The sequence below is a fragment of the Monodon monoceros genome, unplaced genomic scaffold, assembly GCF_005190385.1.
Source record: "Monodon monoceros isolate NGI ecotype Baffin Bay Population unplaced genomic scaffold, NGI_Narwhal_1 Super_Scaffold_21, whole genome shotgun sequence".
NCBI lineage: Eukaryota > Metazoa > Chordata > Mammalia > Artiodactyla > Monodontidae > Monodon > Monodon monoceros.
Genome location: NW_021703778.1, coordinates 162,234,872 through 162,256,763, shown reverse-complemented (window position 1 = coordinate 162,256,763; position 21,892 = coordinate 162,234,872). Strand labels below are relative to the sequence as shown.

The following is a 21,892-nucleotide window of genomic DNA, read 5'->3' as shown; positions in this document are numbered from 1 at the left end:
GATTAATAAGCAAAACTGGTGTGATTTAATTTCGGTGATTTAATCAATATTTTAGTTAATTGATGCTCAAGTTGTAGAGGTTGGCAGACTTTTTTTGTAAAGTGTTAGGTAGTAAATATCTTTGGCTTTGCAGGCCATGTAGTTGCAGTTGCAGCTACTCAGCTCTGCTGTTGTCATGTGTAAACGAACGAGCCTGGCTCTGTTCCAGTAAGAATTTACTTACAAAAACAGGTGCAGGTGTTATTTGGCCCATGGGCTGTAGCTTGTTGTCTCCCTGCTTCAGTGTTTAAGAGTTGAAAATATCACTTATCATTTATATATATGATATAACATATGCCATTTATCTTCTTTGCTTTTAAGTTCTAATCTCTAAAACAATTAAATAGATTTGCTGTAAGATAATTAGTAAATAATTTTGTTGGGAATTTTTTAAAAGTTCCCAACAAAATTAGAAGGATTAGAAATGTCTGAGGATTATTCTTGTATTATGTGTGACACTTTATAAAGTTTCCTTTAGGTGCTACAATGAGAGAATGTTTTAAAGTTACCATGCAAATTAATTTTTCTTTCAGCACATGATTTTGATCAAAGATCAGCTATCAAAACAAGAAAACGAGGGAGATAATGTCATCAGTAAACTGAAAAAAGATCTGAATGATGAAAAAAAGAGAGTTCATCAACTTGAAAATGATAAAATGAACATTACTAAAGAGTTAGACGTGCAGAAAGAAAAGTTAATTCAGAGTGAACTGGTACTAAGTGATTTACATTTAACCAAGCAGAAGCTTGAGGATAAAGTAGCAGATTTAGTAGATCAGCTAAATAAATTGCACACAAAAAATTTAAACATCCAGAAGGAGAACTTTGAACTTCAGGAACATATTAAACAAAAGGAGGAGGAGCTCTCTAGAGTCAGGGATGAGTTAATAACTCAGTCTCTTAATCGAGACTCTAACAGTAATTTTAAGGATGACTTACTTAACGAAAGGGAGGCCGAAGTGAGAAACTTAAGGCAAAATCTTTCAGAAATAGAACAGCTCAATGAAAATTTAAAGAAAGTTGCTTTTGATCTCAAAATGGAAAATGAAAAGTTGAATTTAGCATGTGAAAATGTAAGACATCAGTTGGAAGAGTCTATTGCTGGTAACAATCAGATTTCTCAGGAAAAAAACGCTATTGTGGAGGCTCTAAAAATCGAGAAGGAACAGTTAGAAGGAGAATTGTGTCGGGCTGAAAAGAGGCTGTTGGAAGAAGCAAACAAGAATGAGCAAACCATGGAAGAACTGTCCAATGCTCGTAATTTGAGTATCTCTGCTTTACAGCTGGACCATGAGCGTTTAATTAAACTCAGTCAAGAGAAAGACTTTGAAATAGCAGAACTCAGAAAGAATATCAAGCAGATGGATACTGATCATAAGGAAACGAAGAAAATTTTGTCATCTAGCTTAGAAGAGCAGAAGCAATTGACCCAACTTGTAAATGAGAATGAAATTTTTATTGAAAAACTTAAAGAAAGAAGCTCAGAGCTTCAGGAGGAATTAGATAAATATACTCAGGCCTTAAGAAAAAATGAAATTTTAAGGCAAACCATAGAGGAAAAAGACAGAAGTCTTGGATCCATGAAAGAAGAAAACAATCATCTGAAAGAAGAGTTGGAACGACTCAGGGAACAGCAGAGTCGAGCTGCACCTGTGGCTGAGCCTAAAACCCTTGATAGTATTACAGAACTAGAATCTGAGGTGAATCAGCTGAATATATTAAAGGATAATCTTAAAGAGGAAATAAAACATCATCAAAAGGTAATTGAAGATCAAAACCAGAGTAAAATACAGCTGCTTCAGTCTTTACAGGAGCAGAAGAAGGAAATGGATGAGTTTAGATACCAGCATGAGCAAATGAACGCTACACACACCCAGCTCTTTTTAGAGAAAGATGAGGAAATTAAGAATTTGCAAAAAACAATTGAACAAATCAAAACCCAGTTGCATGAAGAAAGACAGGACGTTCAAACAGAGAACTCTGTTATTTTTCAAGAAACAAAAGTTCAGGGCCTTAATATAGAAAATGGAAGTGAAAAGCATGATTTATCTAAAGCTGAAACCGAAAGATTAGTAAAAGGAATAAAAGAACGAGAATTGGAGATTAAACTTCTAAATGAAAAGAATATATCTCTAACTAAACAGATTGATCAGCTTTCCAGAGATGAGGTTGGTAAACTAACTCAGATTATCCAGCAGAAAGATTTGGAGATACAAGCTCTTCATGCTCGAATTACTACAGCTTCCTACCCCCAGGATGTTGTTTACCTTCAACAGCAGCTGCAGGCCTATGCTATGGAACGAGAACAGGTACTAGCTGTTTTGAGTGAGAAGACTAGGGAGAATAGCCATCTAAAGACAGAATATCACAAGATGATGGATATAGTTGCTGCAAAAGAAACAGCTCTCAATAAGCTGCAAGATGAAAATAAAAAATTGTCCACGAGGTTTGAAAGTAGTGGCCAAGATATGTTTAGAGAAACTGTTCAGAATTTATCACGTATCATTCGAGAAAAAGACATTGAAATAGATGCATTAAGTCAGAAATGTCAGACCTTATTGACAGTTTTACAAACTTCCAACACTGAAAATGAGGTTGGAGGTGTTAATAGTAATCAGTTCGAGGAGCTTCTACAGGAACGCGATAAGTTAAAACAACAAGTAAAGAAAATGGAAGAGTGGAAACAGCAGGTAATGACTACAGTACAAAATATGCAACACGAGTCAGCCCAGCTCCAGGAGGAGCTTCATCAGCTTCAGGCACAAGTTCTGGTTGACAGTGATAACAACTCTAAATTGCAAGTGAACTATACTGGCCTGATCCAAAGTTATGAGCAGAATGAAACCAAACTAAAAAATTTTGGGCAGGAATTAGCACAAGTTCAGCACAGCATAGGGCAGCTTTGCAATACCAAGGATCTTCTTTTAGGAAAACTTGATATTATTTCACCTCAGCTCTCTTCTGGATCGTTGCTTACTTCCCAGTCAGCAGAGTCTCTTAGAACAATTAAGTCTGATGTATTGAGTGAGTCTTCTAAACAAGAAATAGAAGAGCTGAGAAAATCACTGCAGGAAAAAGATGCAACAATTAGAACTCTCCAGGAAAATAATCACAGATTGTCTGATTCGATTGCTGCTTCCTCAGAGCTAGAAAGAAAAGAACACGAACAAACTGATTCAGAAATTAAGCAGCTCAAGGAGAAGCAAGATATCTTACAAAAGTCGCTTAAGGAAAAAGACCTCTTAATCAAAGCCAAAAGTGATCAGTTACTTGCTTTGAATGAAAATTTCACTAACAAGGTGAATGAAAATGAACTTTTGAGGCAGGCAGTAACAAACCTGAAGGAGAGAACATTAATCTTAGAAATGGACATTTGTAAACTAAAGGGGGAAAATGAAAAAATAATAGAAACATCCAGGGAAAAGGAAACAGAATATCAAGCATTACAGGAGACTAATATGAAGTTTTCTATGATGCTTCGAGAAAAAGAGTTTGAATGCCATTCATTGAAGGAGAAGGCTCTGGCTTTTGAGCATCTACTGAAAGAAAAAGAGCAGGTATGTTCTGGGTGGCGTGTTGTGGAGGGAAGTTTGGGGTGGAGGAGATTTTTTAGTGTGCTACTTTATTGATGTTCTTTGAAGGGGAAGATGCATTTGTTCATTTAGAAATACTTATTTCAAGGTATTGTGATTCATTCAAAATAAATTTTCCTCGGAGGCATCTGCAAGTTTCTCCCACAAATTACTAGATATTTCCAAATATTTTTAGTTCTAGATTAATTTTTTTACAGTCTAAGTAAGTCTAAGTTAGAAGCAGTTAATGTTTTTCTTTAGAAAATAGAAATGTGATATAAGAACTCTGAGGTTACTGCAGTTTAATCACATTTTAGGCATATTTCAGTAACTGCTGGTTTTAGAGGTTCTTATATATAAAGGGGAGCTCTGTGAAATACATGCTACATCTTTGACAATGATCTGAAGTATGAAATACATTTTACATTGTGACACAATAAGCACTTGTGTGTGTGTGTGTGTGTGTGTGTGTGTGTGTGTGTGTAAAACTGAAACAAAAGTTTCAGGAATCAGAAATTACCCTTACTACAGATGCTCTCTTAAAAAAAGGAAGTGCTGGGTGACCCATTAAATTGATTTTTATGAATCATTCACAGCCTGGTATTTGAAAAGCGTTAGCTATGAATAGTACTTTTCACATAAGTAGACTCAATAAATATTCTAATCCCAGTTGTGTCATTTTGTGACTTTGGGTGTGTTTTGACTTTATTGGTTTGTTTATTCACCCATAAAAAGGAAGGTTGTATTGGTTAAAAGTGTCAGTAGTTTTGATATATTTAAATGTTTACATTCAGTTGATATTTGATTTTGATTAGAATGTATTGAAGACCCAGTACATCATGCTGTGATCGAAGCTGTGGGCTCTTTTGATGTAGTGCCTTTTTACTCTTATTTCTATACTTTTAGTGGTGGAAATTTAGCAAAGAAATGAGGCAGAACAATGGAATATTCAACAACTGCTTTTTTCTTTTTTTTCTTTTTTTTTTGTGGTACGCGGGCCTCTCACTGTTGTGGCCTCTCCCGCTGCGGAGCACAGGCTCCGGACGCGCAGGCTCAGCGGCCATGGCTCACGGGCCCAGCCGCTCCGTGGCATGTGGGATCTTCCCAGACCAGGGCACAAACCTGTGTCCCCTGCATCGGCAGGCGGACTCTCAACCACTGCGCCACCAGGGAAGCCCCAACAACTGCTTCTTGAGTGTTTACATGCTGCGGGGCACGAGATACAAAATGATTTAACTTCTTTTGCCAATTAAATTCTATTTTAAGAGTCTCGGATTAAAGTTTGTGAATGCTTGATGTAGTTTTCGCTTGATAAGAAAAGTCTTGCCTCATTTTCCCCTTTGTCATCTGATTAAATAGGTACACTGATGTATTGAGTTGTGTTCCTCCTTTCAGGAATAGCTTCTTAGCTTCTTATGGTACTGATCTATATTCAATATGAAAAAGACTGGTAGAGGGTAGAAGCTTTTTATTGCTCACTAGCCAAAATTGGGTGTAGCATCTTAGGGCTTCTAAGAGTATAATGGAGGAGAGGAGGACAATAAAGTATTCTTTTTATATGTTTTTTCCTATTGTAGTTTTAGCATCTTGTACAGTCTAATTCTATTTCATTGACATTTATAGATCCAAAGTGTGCAGATTTAATTAAGGCTCACCTACCTTTCAGGAAGCTTTCCTAAGTTAGTTAAGTTGTACTTAAGTATTGTATTACTTGAGGGTAATTGGCATAAACTAATTGATTTCTTATTATACTCTATATAATTGAAGAATACCTTTATTTTGAATATAACAACATTTTTCTTTAGGGAGACAGGAGTGTTCTCAACAGGAAATCTTCAACTCTTTAATTGTCAAGCATTTCTCTGATATGAAAAAAATGTTTAACTGAAAAACTGTTTGGATAATATTGGCCTTCTTTTCCAGGAGCGGGTGTTGAGATAAAAGGAACAGATGGTTTTATGTTTTGGTTTCAATGATTTGTCCTGGGGGACGTGTTATATATTCTTAAAGAAATGGAAAGTTTACATGAAAATGTAAAAATGATACCAGTCTATAAATAGATTCAGACGATATGCACTTCTCAAACAGAGAAAAGAATTGGCTGTAAACAGTCTGACACTTTTTTGTGCTTTTTAGAATTCTAGCTATCATCTTAAATTCATGGCCCTACTTCTGCAACGAAAGGTTATCTTTTTTTTCCTGCCGGCTTTAATATATTGTTCTTGTATGGAAGGCATTCAGGAATAAATTTTCCTAACAGTCTTAGAAAGATAACATTCCAGAGTTGCTTTCGTTAAATTGTTGCCAACATGTTCTTTTAAAATAGGTTGTGCATGTGAAATGACTTTCCTTTTTCTCCTGTGCCAGCAACTCCACACTGTTACTTCCCCTAACAACAGTAGCATATGCCTGATGAATAGACACACACACACACACACACACACACACACACACACACACACACACACTCTCTCTCTCTCTCTCTCTCTCTCTCTCTCTCTCTCTCTCTCTCTCCCCCTCTCCCTCCCTCCCTCCCTCCCTCCCTCCCCCCCCCTCTTACTTTTGGGTGATTTGGGGGTTTCTGTATGCTTTGTTGTGTAGGGTAAGTTTGAAGAGATTGTGTCTTTTGAGTTCTTTTTAAAGCATTTTAAATAAACTTTTCCTTTAAGAATAGTTTCAGATTATTAGAAAAGCTGGAAAGATAGTACAGCATTCCCATATACCTCACACCCTGTTTCCCTTTTAACATCTCATGTTACTATGGTACATTGGCAACAACTAATGAACCTTTATAGATACATTAATAGTTTCTTTGAATTATCTTAATTTTTTAGCAGATGTCCTTTTCTTGTTCCACGGTCCCATCCAGGATACATTATAGTTAGTTGTCATTGTCTCTTTAGGCTCCTTTAGACTGTGATGGTTTCTCAGACTTTCCTTGTTTTGGATGACCTTGACATAGTTAACTGAGTTTTTAAATTATTTAATGAAGAAATGTCTTTTTTAAAATGTGTCTTTCTTTAAAGCTAAAGTTATTTCTTTCCAAAAGGGCAAAACTGGGGAGTTAAATCAACTTTTAAATGCAGTTAAGTCAATGCAGGAGAAGACAATTATCTTTCAGCAGGAGAGAGATCAAGTCATGTTGGCCCTGAAACAGAAACAAATGGAAAACACTGCTGTACAGAATGAGGTATAATTTCACTTTAAAGAAATAGTGATTCAAACACTTAAGTCTAATAACTCTTAAATAAGAAAACAATAAAGATTATCAATTAAAATGAATTTCTCTTAGGTGATTTTTTCTTAGTCTTACTCTGATGCGCTTTAGTAGGATTTTGATCTCCCAAAGTGCGTTCTGTTTCAGTTTTCAAGCAAAAACCATGATCTAATCATTATGTTTTATACCTGAAATTAAATTATACCTCAAGAAAAGAAAAAGATGGCATATCTTGGATATAAGAAAAATTTCCTACCCACAAAGTATGAAAAAAATGAGATTTACTGAAAAAGTGGCCTGTCACAAAAAGCCTAGTACTTTGTACAATTATTATAGCCACAGGGAATGAGATCTTACAAAGTAAACCTTCCAAATGAACATTCAAGATGATTTCAGGAGCCTTTTTCTTAACATAAATATATCTTGCAGTATGAGAAATTAATATACAATTAATACACTTCAATAATGGGGAAAGACTTGATAACAGAGTGGCTTGTAGGAGGGGAAAGGGGGAGCATTTTATGGAAGAAAAATAAAAGAAATATCCTCTACCTAGGTTCAACATTTACGTGACAAAGAATTACGCTTAAACCAGGAGCTAGAGAGATTGCGTAACCATCTTTTAGAATCAGAAGATTCTTACACCCGTGAAGTTTTGGCTGCAGAAGATAGAGAGGCTAAGCTAAGAAAGAAAGTAACAGTACTGGAGGAAAAGCTAGTTTCATCCTCTAATGCAATGGAAAATGCAAGGTAACTTTTTCTTTTCTTTTTTTTTTTTTTAGTATTAACGTCAATTAAATACTTCCTGAGTGTCAGGCTCAGAATTTTTCATATGCTACCTTATTTTATTCTCACAAAATTCATTATCTCCATTTTATAGACTAAGAAGCTAAGGGTAAAGAGGTTTAATAACCTTCCCAAGGTCACGCACACAAAGTGCACATGTAGGTTTCACACTTGGGTTTGTAACCCTTATCCAGATCTGGCATTCAAACTGAGGTTTCTCCAAATCTTAATTGTTATCCTAGATAATTGCTTCTCATCATTTTAGGAGGCTAGACTTAAATTCTTACTGATTTAATTAGCGTTGCCAGGTTCCCCAAGAACTAATTTAATTTATGTGATTTAATTTTTAATCAAGTGATCTAAGGTTGAACAAAGTTTGGATATTATAAAGGAGAGAGTAAAGGAAGTAGCAAGGGAAAGGCCTAGGTCAATGTGAATTAACTCCTGGCTTGTTAGAACTTTTGAGTGACCAGGTCCCTGCTTATATATTTTTAAATTTTATTTCTCTCAATAAAATGTGTTGTTGTTTTTTTTCTTATTACAAAAACATATTTTCCACTTCAGGAAACTCACATAAACCAAAAGAACATAAAGCCACAGACTCTCTCATCCAGAGATAATCTTTTCTTGTGCCTTTGTATGCTTCTGTATATGTGTGTATATATTACATATTATTTTCTTAAAGCAAAATTGAGATCATACTATTCATACTGTTTTGTAACCTGCTTCTATCAGTTAATAATATGAATATGAGTACACATTAAGCCATATGTTCCTGCAATATCATTTGTGGCTGCATAGTATACCATTATTTGGATTTGCCATAATTTCTTTAACCCACTCATTTATTATTGGACATTTAGAGTGTTTGAACATTTCAGAATTACTAAGAGTGCTGTTTTGTTTTTTATATAAATTTATTTTATTTTTGGCTGCATTGGGTCTTCGTTGCTGAGAGTGGGCTTTCTCTAGTTGTGGCAAGCGGGGGCTACTCTTCGTTGTGGTGCACAGGCTTCTCACTGCGGTGGCTTCTCTTGTTGTAGAGCACGGGCTCTAGGCACGCGGGCTTCAGTAGTTGTGGCACGCGGGCTCAGTAGCTGTGGCTCGTGGGCTCTACAGTGCAGGCTCAGTAGTTGTAGCGCACGGGCTTAGTTGCTCCGCGGCATGTGGGATCCTCCTGGACCAGGGCTCAAACCTGTGTCCCCTGCATTGTCAGGCGGATTCTTAAGCACTGCGCCACCAGGGAAGCCCAAGAGTGCTGTTTTGATAACCCAAAATAGGTATTTTTGTGTTGACGACAGATTATTTCCTTAGTGTAAATTTTGAGAAATGGAAATTCTGATTGAAAGACTGTTTTTAAAATGTTTGAAACGTACTGCCAAATAATCTTCCCAAACAATCATGTCCATTTATCTTCCCATTAGTTGTATGTGCATCTTTTTATCTTTTTACTTTTTACTGTGTATGGTGCTGAGGGAAATATAAGGATATAGTAGATATTATCTCTGCAAAGAGATTATAGACCAGTAGAGATAGTATTTCTGAGGGTGAACTCCTTACCCCCTTTGTAGGATGTATTATTGTACCTTCAGACTCAGAAGAAGAACTTGTTTAAAATGAGAATTAAAACAGTGAGTGAACATTTGTGTATGTGTTTCACATTGGCAGAAATAGCAAAACATCCTTAGTCTATAAAATTGATCATCTTTCCTTTCAATTTTCAAGCCCTTATTTTCTCTAATTGAAATAGTTTCTAATCTCTGCCTATTTTTGTTTACTATTCATAATAACTGCAGAATAACCTTCGGTAGGTAGGGCTGTGGTCTTGTTTCTCCTTTTTTCAAAACCAGGTTAGACTGTCATGATTTGGGCCCACTGTTTTTCTGTTAATCCCACCTATTCTTCAAATAGCACTTCATGATGAATTATTTGTTTAGCACCCCACTCCTCAAATCCAAAATCAATCCCTAGTGTGATGTTTTTCCTTTGAACCTGCATAATATTTTGAGTCTTTCATAGGGCACTTGTATTTTTCTTAGGGGTATTTCTAATTGTTGAGCTGTTTTACACTTTCTCCCACCCAACGAAGTGTAAGGCCACCAGTGGGTAGGAAAGATGCCATTTATGTCACACTCTTCCCACAGTATACATTCTTACACATAGTTTCATAGATGTTCAGTAAATGTTTGGTGTATAAGTAACTCAAATCTACAGAATCAGATTATGGTGTTTTGAGCCCTTAACAATAGTAACATCTTGTTGTATTTATTAACTTTTTGAATGACATCACAGTTCATTTCATCCTTACAATCACCCTTTGAGTGATTTGCTAACCAGCAAAGTTGAATAAAGTCCAGGGACATAAGAGGGGAGAGTTAAGTCCTCTGGTTGTCAGTTTACTGCCTTTTCCAAAAGAGGGTGCTATTGGGTAAAGTTTCTTCAAAGTGAGCTGCTCTTAATGGGTTTTATTGGCCTGCTCTGAATAAAAACTTAACTGGATATTAAAAACCCAGGAAAGGCTATTGCAGTATTTTGTATGTAATAATTGTACATTAAGGAAGTACCTCAGTGACATAAGCCTGGATAGATGTTCTGTAATTTTCTTAGGGATCTCTGATTTGGGACAGGTGTAGGGGTTATTATATTTAATGTAAGCAGAAAGAAAGATGACAGTAAAAGATGGGATAACCTTTGGAAAGTTGTGAGTTCACTAGGATTGTGAGTGCCACAAGCAAGGGGGGTATCAGAATCCATTGCTTGTTGGGTTGGAGCTGGACAAAATGACTTCCAAGATCCCTTACAACTTACAAGTTTATGATAAATTACATCTTAGAGTTTTAGCCTCGGAACACAAAGTTGCAGGCTATTTTTAAATTTTTCTTAAGCTGACATACCTTGTTTAGCCCAGTTCTGTGTTTAAAATGACTGCCATTTGTTCAAAGTCACCTTCACAGGAAGCATGATTGAATTAACAAACGCAGGGAGGACGAAGATCAGAGGAACTCTTCAAGTTTCTTTGAAATCTAACTTGAATTTAATGCAATAAAATGTAGGGAAGGTCAGATTCATAGAGACAGAAAGTAGAATGGTGGTTACTGGGCGGAGAGGTGGTTATTGTTTAATGGATGTGGAGTTTCGGCTTGGGAAGATGAAAAAGTTCTAGAGATGGATGGTCATGATGGTTGTACAGCCATGCAAGTGTACTTACTACCACTGAACTGTACACATAAAAATGGTTAAAATGGTAAATGTTATGTGTATTTTACCACAATAAAAAAAACAGGGAAGAGATTTCATCTTGTTAAAGTATGTAAATACTTTGAATATAACTTGCATTTAGTGCAGTAAAATGTAGGGAAGGTATTTCATCTTGTCAAAGTGTCTAAATAGATAGAAACAGTTTGACTTTTATTCTTTTTGTTTAAAGCCATCAGGCCAATTTACAGGTAGAGTCATTGCAGGAACAGTTGAATGTGGCATCGAAGCAAAGGGATGAAACTGCACTACAGCTTTCCATGTCTCAGGAACAAGTAAAGCAGTATGCTCTGTCACTCTCCAACCTGCAGATGGTCCTGGAGCATTTCCAGCACGGTCAGTTGTATGGCCAGTCTTTCATTGAAGAAGAGTTATTGTACGGTTGACCCTTGAACAATGCATGGGTTAGGATGCCTACCCCCCATGCAGTTGAAAACCCATAACTTGAGTTCCCCTGAACTTAACTCCTAATAGCCCACTGTTGACCAGGAGCCTTGCTAATAACATAGTCAATTGACACATTTTTTTGTATGTTATATGTACTATATACTGTATTCTTACAATAAAGGAAGCTAGAGAAAAGAAAATGTTATTAAGAAAATCATAAGGAAGAGAAATACATTCACTGTACAGTATTTATTGATACTATAAGTTTATGTCATCTGTTTACAAGATGAATTGTTTGTCTATTAGTACTTACGTCAGTATTCTCTTATATGATAGAAAACCCTGTAGATATTATACATATTACTAACACTAGACATCAAAAATGAAATGTGTGAAAAAGAAATTCATATTTAGGTATAATGATTCGTGATTGATAATGAAGAAGTAGCAATATTATTGCTTTATGATAGCCTAACCTTTACACTAATGAATGGTCATAAAATTTTTATGGTATACAGTAATATAGTCATATTCATAATATAGTACTGGAAACATTGTTACATTTTTTTTAAAAACCACTTACTTGTGATGATAGGCTGATATGCAGTTTCTCCAATTACAAGAGAGAGAGGCATACCTTATGGTAATGTGATTCTTTGGAAGCAAAGTTATAAAACAGTAAGAAAACTAACATATTGTTAAATTTATATTATCACTCACCTTCTGCCTATGTTAGGATAGACTAGTATCTATATGTATTTCAAGCATTCGTGACATAACCTTTTTCTTAATGTTTTTGATATTTCTAGTCTATGTGGTTCATCTGCTTTTTCAAATTGTCTCAAATCTCCAAAAAATGTTTCCAGTATATTTACTGAAAAGAATCTACATATGGTGGACCCATGCAGTTCAAACCTGTGTTGTTCACAGATCAGCTGTAGTTTTGGGAATTTTGGCTTCAGTGCTATTTTAGATTAGGCATAGGGAAATCTTTGAAAGGTTACCCACTTGTAGGGGGAGAAGATAAGTAGCCATCAACAAATTAGACTTTTTTTTACAGTTAAGAGTAGAGAACATAAACTGTATATACTAATTATTTAAAAAATTATTTTAGTGTCATATTATGATACTTTAGTTAAGACGAGAGGTGAGGGAAGTATGAGGGTAACATAGTAAGGATCACATGATAAAGGGGAATACAAAGGAAGAGAGAGGCCCACGTAGGGAAAAAAAGATAGGTGTTGAGATGTTGGTTGGAGGTTGAATCCACTTCAGAGAGTTAATCATCAGTAATTACTCTCTTTTGAAGTATTGATTAATCTGTTCTTAGCTGTTCATCTATACTTTAAGGTAACTGCATTTTTCTAGTTCAGGTGGAAAGTACTTTTCTAGGCACATAGTAATAGTGACCAGAGCACACGTACCCCGATAACCAAATATGCTTTTTCACATCTACCTCCCATCATCAGATTTACCCCCTTTAGATCATTCACCCATCCATTTGTCAACTCGTACATTCTGTAATTACTGGCAATGCATGAACTGCTAGTGAGGGGGCAGGCGGTTAGAGGATGTAAGGCTAATGAAGTTAAAGAAGTTATAGTTTTGTGCCTGAGCAAAACTCTACATTTGTACATACGTACATGTCAGGGTTACTCCTATGGTTGAAATTTTGAATTTTACACGTAAGAATTCTCTAGGTCTGCTCTGTATAATACTAGAGTAGACGTGTAAAAAATAGTATGGTACTGAGGCCATAGAGAAAGCTTTGCTAAAGAGGAAATATTTGAGTAGAGTTCTGAAGGGAGGGAAAGTTTGCAAGATGGACAAGGTGGAGAAGGAGTTAAGCAGAGGAAAGTGATCTCATTACTTTAATTCCAGTTAACGTCATCACTAAGGCATGTATAATTTTCTTGTTAAGACATTTGAACTATTTTTGTTGAATTATTAAAATTTCAAGTGGTTTAAAATTCTAATTTTATCACACAATTACAAAATACTAATGTAACTTTTTTTTCCTCTTTAGAAGAAAAAGCTATGTATTCTGCTGAACTAGAAAAACACAAGCAACTTGTTGCTGAATGGAAGAAAAAGGCAGAAAATCTGGAAGGAAAACTTGTATCGTTACAGGTTGGTTGAAATAATTTACTCTTGTAAATTTTATTATGCACAAAACAATTACTTGTAGAATTTTTGTCTTGGAAATAATCTCCTAAACAGTTAATTTTTTTTTTTTTCTAAACAGTTAATTTAGTAAATGTTGTCACTGAGGCATAACAGTGAATAAGATATTCAGGATTTCCCTCATGTTACTTATAGTTTAGAATAGACACAGCAAATATGAGATTTAAATTTTTAGCACAGGTGGGCATTTTAGAGATCACTAAAAAAAATTAGTGTAAAATTTTAACTGTATAATTTTCTGTTTTCAACAAAATATATTGGGTACTTTATTTCACACAGATTAAAATAATGTGTATTATCCCATTAGATCTTTTTCTTTTGCACCTTAATTCTTTTTTTTTTTTGCTGTATCTTTTTTTTTTTTAACATCTTTATCAGAGTATAATTGCTTTACAGTGTTGTTAGTTTCTGCTGTATAACAAAGTGAATCAGCTATATGCATATGTATATCCCCATATCCCCTCCCTCTTGTGTCTCCCTCCCACCCTCCTTATCCCACCCCTCTAGGTGGTCACAAAACACCTAGCTGATCTCCCTGTGCTATGCGGCTGCTTCCCACTAGCTATCTGTTTTACATTTGGTAGTATATATATGTCAGTGCTACTCTCTCACTTGGTCCCAGCTTACCCTTCCCCCTCCCCGTGTCCTCAAGCCCATTCTCTACATCTCTGTCTTTATTCCTGTCCTGCCCCTAGGTTCATCAAAACCATTTCTTTTTTTTAGATTCTATATATATGTGTTAGCATACGGTATTTGTTTTTCTCTTTCTGACTTACTTCACTCCGTATGACAGACTCTAGGTCCATCCACCTCACTACAAATAACTCAGTTTTGTTTCTTTATATGGCTGAGTGATACTCCATTGTATATATGTGTCACATCTTCCTTATCCATTCATCTGTCGATGGACATTTAGGTTGCTTCCATGTCCTGGCTATTGTGAATAGAGCTGCAGTGAACATTGTGGCATGTGACTCTTTTTGAATTACGGTATTCTCAGGGTATATGCCCAGTAGTGGGATTGCTGGGTCATATGGTAGTTCTATGTTTAGTTTTTTAAAGAACCTCCATACTGTTCTCTATAGTGGCTGTATCAATTTATATTCCCACCAACAGTGCAAGAGGGTTCCCTTTTCTCCACACCCTCTCCAGCATTTATTGTTTGTAGATTTTTTGATGATGGCCATTCTGACCGTGTGAGGTGATACCTCATTGTAGTTTTGATTTGCATATCTCTAATGATTAGTGATGTTGAGCATCCTTTCATGTGTTTGTTGGCAATTTGTATACCTTCTTTGGAGAAATGTCGATTTAGGTCTTCTGCCCATTTTTTGATTGGATTGTTTTGTTTGTTTGATATTGAGCTGCATGAGCTGCTTGTGTATTTTGGAGCTTAATCCTTTGTCAGTTGCTTCATTTGCAAATATTTTCTCGGATTCTCGGGGTTGTCTTTTCGCCTTGTTTATGGTTTCCTTTGCTGTGCAAAAGCTTTGAAGTTTCATTAGGTCCCATTTGTTTATTTTTGTTTTTATTTCCATTTCTCTAGGAGGTGGGTCAAAAAGGATCTTGCTGTGATTTATGTCACAGAGTGTTCTTCCTGTGTTTTCCTCTAAGAGTTTTATAGTGTCTGGCCTTACACTTAGGTCCTTAATCCATTTTGAGTTTATTTTTATGTATGGTGTTAGGAAGTGTTCTAATTTCATTCTTTTACATGTAGCTGTCCAGTTTTCCCAGCACCACTTACTGAAGAGGCTGTCTTTTCTCAATTGTATACTCTTGCCTCCTTTATCAAAGACAAGGTGACCATATTGCACCTTAATTCTTTAAAATATTTTTCTCTTTGTTATTATGCTGTATTTCATGCCTATAAATATTATATATAAGAAATAAATAAAATGAACCCCATGAAGAGACACCACAGTGACTTGCTATTTGATGTAGGATAAACGTTATTGAGTCATAAGTAGACTCTGGTGATAGCTGGTGGAAAGTAATAAAATTTATGTATCTGTCGTTAGAGGTGAATATGCTGTTTAGGCATATTAATATTCTAAATAATTGAAGACATACTTCCATAATGTTTTAAAATTTTTACTAAATGTTGAGTGACTGGAAAACAATATTTAGATAATACGTATAAAATATAAGAATAGCAATACAGCAAATACCCACGTACTCACCACCCAGTAAAAGATTGTTACCCTTTGAAGTTCCATAAGCACCCCTCCACATCTCCTCTCCTTACCACCTTTTATGTGTTTTACCCCCTTGTTTTTCTTTATGGTTTTATCACATAGATTTGCATCTTTTTACAGTACATTTTTTGGTTTTGCATATTTTTAAACTCTGTATGAATGGAATTCTGAACTGTATGTAAATGGAATTCTTCTGAGGCTTGCTTTTTTTGCTTAGCATTATGTTCATGAGTTTCAGCCGTAACTGTGTAGTTACTGTGTTAGAAGGTTCATTATTTTCACTGCTGTATTCCTTGCGTGAATATGTAATTTATTTACCCATTTTCCTGGTAAAGGACATTTCCCTTATCTGCCATACAAACAATGTGGTTATGAATTTCCTTGTTTATATCTCCTGGTGCACATGTATAAGAGTTTCAGGTGTGTATCTCGATTGGAATTGCTGAGTCATGGGATATATATGGGCAATTTCAATTTTATTAGATTTGGGGGCAAATTGTTTTCTAAAGCACTTGTGCTAATTTTCTCCTACCAGTGGTACTAAGAGTTCTTGTTCTACATCCTCGGCAATGCTAGCATTATCAGAATTTTTTAAAGTGTTTGCCAATGTGGTAGGTGGGAAGGGCTATCTTATGGTTTTAATTTGCATTTCTAGTAATGAGGTCAAGCATCTTTTAATATATTTTTTCACCATTTATGGTTACTTTCTCATTAGCTCATTAACACATTAAAAAGATATTTTATTTGACGCTTTTGTTTTCAGTGGGCCAAAATATCTAGCCGGTCATACTGTTAGAAGTCCAGATCTTCTTTTTAAAGTAGCTCTATTTAAAATAATTTTTAATGTAATATATATTTAGAAAAACAACAAAATAAATCAGAAGAAACTAAGAGGGAATTAGTAAAGGTAAAAGTTGAAATTAATGAAATAAAAAGCAAAAAAATGGTAGAAAGAATAATGAAATCTAAATGTTAATTTTCAAAAACGTCTTAGTGTAGTTTTTTTAAGCTTTAATTATTTCTTAAATATAAATGCTATGAGGTTAACAAAGTCATTTGAAAGTTTATTTAAATTTCCTTTACACTAAATTTAATCTTGTTGATTTTGTTTAAAATTTTTTGTTTCAGTCTCTCTTTGTATCAGTTAAGGTTCAACCTGAGAAGCAGAACCAGTAGGATGTGTATGTGTGTACACATATGAACACATACACACATACATATACATACACATATACATTGATGTATATACCATACATGGATACCTGTGAGGTTTGTTACAAGAAATTGGCAACACTGTGGGGCCTGGGTAAGCAAGTTGGGTAGGTTTGGCAGTCAAAATGGGAGGATCACATCATAGACAGGCTGGAACTCATAGGCATGGGCCAAAGCTGTTGTCCACAGGTGGTTAGGAAAAAAAATCACAAGCAGGATGGACTCTGTGGGCATGGGCTGAAGTTGCTGTCCACAGATGGAATTTCTTCTTTATGGAGAAACCTCAGTCCTGATTTCAAGGCATTTCAGCTGGTTCAATTAGGTCCGCCCTGATTATCCAGGATAATGTGCCTTCCTTAAATTCAGCTGATTTGAGCTTTGATTACATTTGCAAAATACCTTCACAGCAATACCTACCTTAAGTTTTGACTGGATAACTGGGAACTAGCCTATCCAAGATGATACATCAAAAAAGCTGTCATACTCTGATTCAAGATGATGAAACGTGACCTGACATTTACGTGGGTGAATCCTCTAGAATAGCCAAGAAAATTGTGTGAAAGAATAATGATGAGGAGGGACTTGCCTACTAAATGTCAAAATAGAGCCATAAATCAATACCATATTGACTAGATTAGTGGAACAGAAGGAGAATCCAGAAATGGAGCCCAGGTTATATTTGAGAATTATATTTAAAACTAAACCCTAAACTACTTCTAGTTCAGTGGGGAAAAGGGTAGGTTATCTAATAAACAGTAGATACAACCGGCTGTCTATATGGAAGAAAATGAAATTGGACCCCTATCTTACACTATATACAAAAGTAAATTCCAACTGTATTAAAGCAAGAATTCTCAACTGGGAGTGGTGCTGGAAATCTGGGGGGTATTTTTGGCTGTTACAGTGACTGTGGGTGGGTCTTCTGGCATTTAGTGGCCAGAGGCCAGGAATGTTGAAACAACTCCTACTGAGAAATACTACTTTATAGATATAAATGTTAAAAAAGAAAAATACCTTCCAAGAAAATCTAGAAAACCAAGTGTGCAGTTCAGGGCAGGGAGGAGCCTCACCTAGACTAAAACTCAAGAATCAAAGTAGGACATGTTTGACTGTATTTGTAGCGCTGATGACAAAGGGTTCATATCTACTATATAAGGTGCTCTTACAAACTGATGGGAGAAAAACAGCTCAATGGAAAAATGGGCAAGATATGCAAAGATTTTTGCACAAGAGCAGATCCAGCTGTCCTATTAACATGAAAAATTACTCAAATTCACTAGTATGTATTATAGTTAGAGAAATAAAAATTAAAGTAATAAAATAATAATGAAACATCACTTTATACCCATCAGACTTGCCAAAATTAAAAAAGAACATTTGTTGGGACTTCCCTGGTGGTGCAGTGGTTAAGAATCCGCCTGCCAGTGCAGGGGACATGGGTTCGAGTCCTGGTCCGGGAAGATCCCACATGCCACGGAGCAACTAAGCCCATGCACCACAACTACTGAACCTGTGCTCTAGAGCCCACAAGCCGCAAACTACAGAGCCCGCGTGCCACAACTACTTAAGCCTGTGCGCCTAGAGCCCAAGCTCCACAACAAGAGAAGCCACCGCATGAGAAGCCCACGCACCTCAACGAAGAGTAGTCCCCACTTGCCTCAACTTGAGAAAGCCCATGCGAAGCAACGAAGACCCAACACAGCAAAAAACAAAAAAATTTGTTGCTATATTTCTTGACTTTTTGTATTTTTTTTGTAGATTTTATTCTTATTATTGTCATTTTTTAAACTTTTGTCACCATGTTGTCTTTAAATAGCATTCTCTTTTTTATTTAGTTTCTCTGAAAGAGACATTATTGTGTTGTGAAGTGTGGGTTCTATCTTTGATACTTATTAGTATCAAATGAACTTGCCCAAGGTCACAGAAATACAGCTTCTTGAGCTGAAAGGGGTTGATTGACTTTAAGATGTCTTCCAGCCCTATAGTTTGTGAAATAGTTTTTGCATGCTGCTTTTTAATGAACTTTTCTTCCTCAGGAGCGTTTGGATGAAGCAAATGTTGCATTGGATTCAGCATCAAGACTTACAGAACAGTTAGATTTAAAGGAAGAACAAATTGAAGAACTTAAAAAACAAAGTAGGTTCTTTTCCTTTTCCTTTTTCCCCTACAACTCTAGTATTGAATCAGATGTAGTTTCCCCCCATGCATTGGTACAGTCGAGTGAGACCAACTGCCATTAGTTTGTGACTTCCATTTCCATCTCCCATGACCAGTTTACTTTGATTTCAATCTGGTCCTAGTGAAACCAAAGTCATAAGTTGGCCCTGGCTGTCCAGTTAGTTTTCCGGAATATTGAGGCAGTCCAGTTGTGCTGTCACCCTGTTGACCATCAAAGGGATTGATTCGACTGACTCGACTTGTCATGGTATAACTTTTCCCTGTTCAGTCCGTAGTCATCCTGCCTAAAGCTGTCTGATATGCTAGAGAAGGCAGTGTTCTCAAGTAAAAGAGTAACTTTTTGTGGAATGAATGTCTGGCTATAACTAGCTGTTTATGATTATAGATGGTGTTTTACATGCAGGCATGTATTTTTTGATGCTTGTAAATTATCTCATAGGCCCTGTCAATTCCCGAGAGTGAGTCCTGTGTTTAGGATTATCAGTTGGGCCTCAGATATCAGGTGGTTCATAGTGCTCTGTTAAGTCTTAACTGCTGACAAAGATGGCATGCTCTCATTTAATCTCTGATGTAACAGTCTCCAGGAAGTTGAAGCTATTCTAGGGCTACATTTAGTAGATAATGATTAAAGGTTATTGGAAAGGTGATGGGAACCTAGAAATGTGTCAACTTTAGGTGTCTGGGTTAGGCACAATAGTACCAAGGCATGTAATAAAGTAATTAAGAAGTACCCCCTAACATGAAATAGAGTTAGGAATAGGAAAAAGTAGGAGATGGTACAGCACAAATACCGTCAGACAATAAAACAGTGACTTGGACATTACGGAGGCAAGTAGACAAATCACTGAAGTGTGGATACCAAAGGACAAGCTGAGGAAGTTGGCCTAAAACCAGCAGGAGACAGGAGATGAGAGATTGTTAGGAATAAAAAATAATAATAAAAAAAATAATAATAATAAGATCATGTGAGGTATTGTCCTCAAGAAAACTTGATTCTGCGGCAAATTAGTGCCCAACTAAAAGTCCTCTGTTTGCTTTGTAAGATTCGGCCAGCCTTAGAACTCTAAATGTAGTAGAGGGGCTGGAAATGGACAATAAGGAAACAATTATATATTGAGTATCATGGGCATTTTATATAACATATACTGTATTATTTAGTCTTCTCATATTTTATTTACTCTTCACAGGAAACTCTAAAGTAGGTAGTATTAGTTCCATTTTATAAGTTAAAGAAACTGAGATTTAAACTGATCTTTTATCCTTGACCAAAGTTCATAATCTTTCCATGTTACTGTATTTCTTCTTGTCAGGAAAACAGTTGTTTATAATCTGACTTGTATTCTGTTCTGTATATCTCCTTTGAAGATAGGATAGTATCCACTGTGCTGTGCCCTAAATATTGAAACGGTTGCCCTTACCTGCAGGCAGTATTTGCTGGGAAAACAGTCTAGTTAGGTTGAAAGCCAATGTAACTACAACATTGTCTGGAAGACATACGGGCAACCTGGAGGAGAAGTACTGAGCACCCAAGGTTTTAGCCAAGGAATTGATATCCTAGGGAAGGGCTAGACTAATGAAGGTAAAAAGGCAGTATTCTGAAGCAACTCCTTGGTCTGTGACAAGGTTGCTATATATGTCATGCTACTGTAATATTTAAGTTCACATACCTTTTTAGACAACAACCTGTGTCATTCCCAGTAGATGATGGTAAGATAAAAAATTCTTTGACTTACTGTAGTTGCTAAATGTTATCAGAGTCCCTGCACTACTTAGTAAGTTGTTTAGGCACCCATTTAAATCCTCAGTAGTAGAATATTTTTAGATTTTGATTGTAAATAGCAAGGCTTAGGTGGCCTAGGCCCCTATTCATGTAAAAAGTTACCAGTAATAATTCATTGTAAATACATAGGAACTTTGGACTCATTTTGTAAAGTTAATATTAGCCACAGAAAAAGCTCTAATTATGCTTATACAACTGGTATTTGAAAGGGCAGGCGAGAGGCCAGTGTTGCACAGACAGGAAGTGGGGGTAAAAGGACAGACAGTTCTGTTATGTCTTTAAGTCATTCTTGCCATTTAAGCTCTTCTTAACAGTCTGTTTTCTTTTATTACCTAAGTGCTTAATATTGCTTTTAGATCTCTAAATACAAATGTGATTTTATTTTATCAAAGCTGCACTCTTGATTTGATAATATAAATAAAACTTTGATTGGCTTGGTTGTTTCAAAAGAATCACTGTATATTTTCTTTCATAGATCATTAAGTACTTTAAATGTTGATTGATGTTGTAATACTGTACTTTATTTTAAATGCAAAACTTGGCCAGACAGCAAAAATATTTGCCAGGAGAAACAATTTTGAAAAAGACAGATTGGCTTTTGTTGCTAGAAAGTACATAGAGACTTGAATCGTAGAGGCAAAGTATTGTTTTATTTCTAAGCATCTGTAGACTGTCGATGATTAGTTGATATGCAGTTTCAACATTTAAACAATATTAGGAAACTCATTTTAAAAAGTGGTATTTTATTTGAAATGCTTGATTATGTAATTGCCACCAGAGATGAGATGATTCAGTCTGGTCAAACATAGGAAAAGGGAGCTATTGCTTATAACACCAGTATTAAAATAGTAAATTGTCAGTGATTTCAATCATTCTTAGAGTCCATAACTGTCAGTGCCGTGTATGGGCAATTGTGGTTTTGAGTTCCAAGTATTTACAGACTTCGTATGAAAAGTATGAAGATGCCTTAATCAGGCATTAAATACTTAATGAGAACCAACTACTTGGCTTCATGTTAGATGCTGTGTGAGATACTAGATAGGATCCCTTTTTTTTCAAGGAGCTTAGTTAACGAAGTAACACATGG

The 21,892-nt window shown here is 35.8% G+C and overlaps 1 protein-coding gene across 6 annotated transcripts in view; it reads left to right on the top strand.

Moving 5' to 3' along the window:
- TRIP11 (thyroid hormone receptor interactor 11) overlaps nt 1–21,892 on the top strand; it is a 66,086-nt gene that overhangs the window by 26,506 nt on the left and 17,688 nt on the right. For all 6 annotated transcript variants that reach the window (XM_029237691.1, XM_029237695.1, XM_029237692.1 and 3 more), the window contains 6 exons: nt 573–3,596; nt 6,661–6,801; nt 7,385–7,578; nt 11,042–11,205; nt 13,283–13,386; nt 18,884–18,983. In XM_029237691.1, the coding sequence (XP_029093524.1) occupies nt 573–3,596; nt 6,661–6,801; nt 7,385–7,578; nt 11,042–11,205; nt 13,283–13,386; nt 18,884–18,983 (3,727 nt within the window). The remainder of the gene's footprint in view (nt 1–572; nt 3,597–6,660; nt 6,802–7,384; nt 7,579–11,041; nt 11,206–13,282; nt 13,387–18,883; nt 18,984–21,892) is intronic.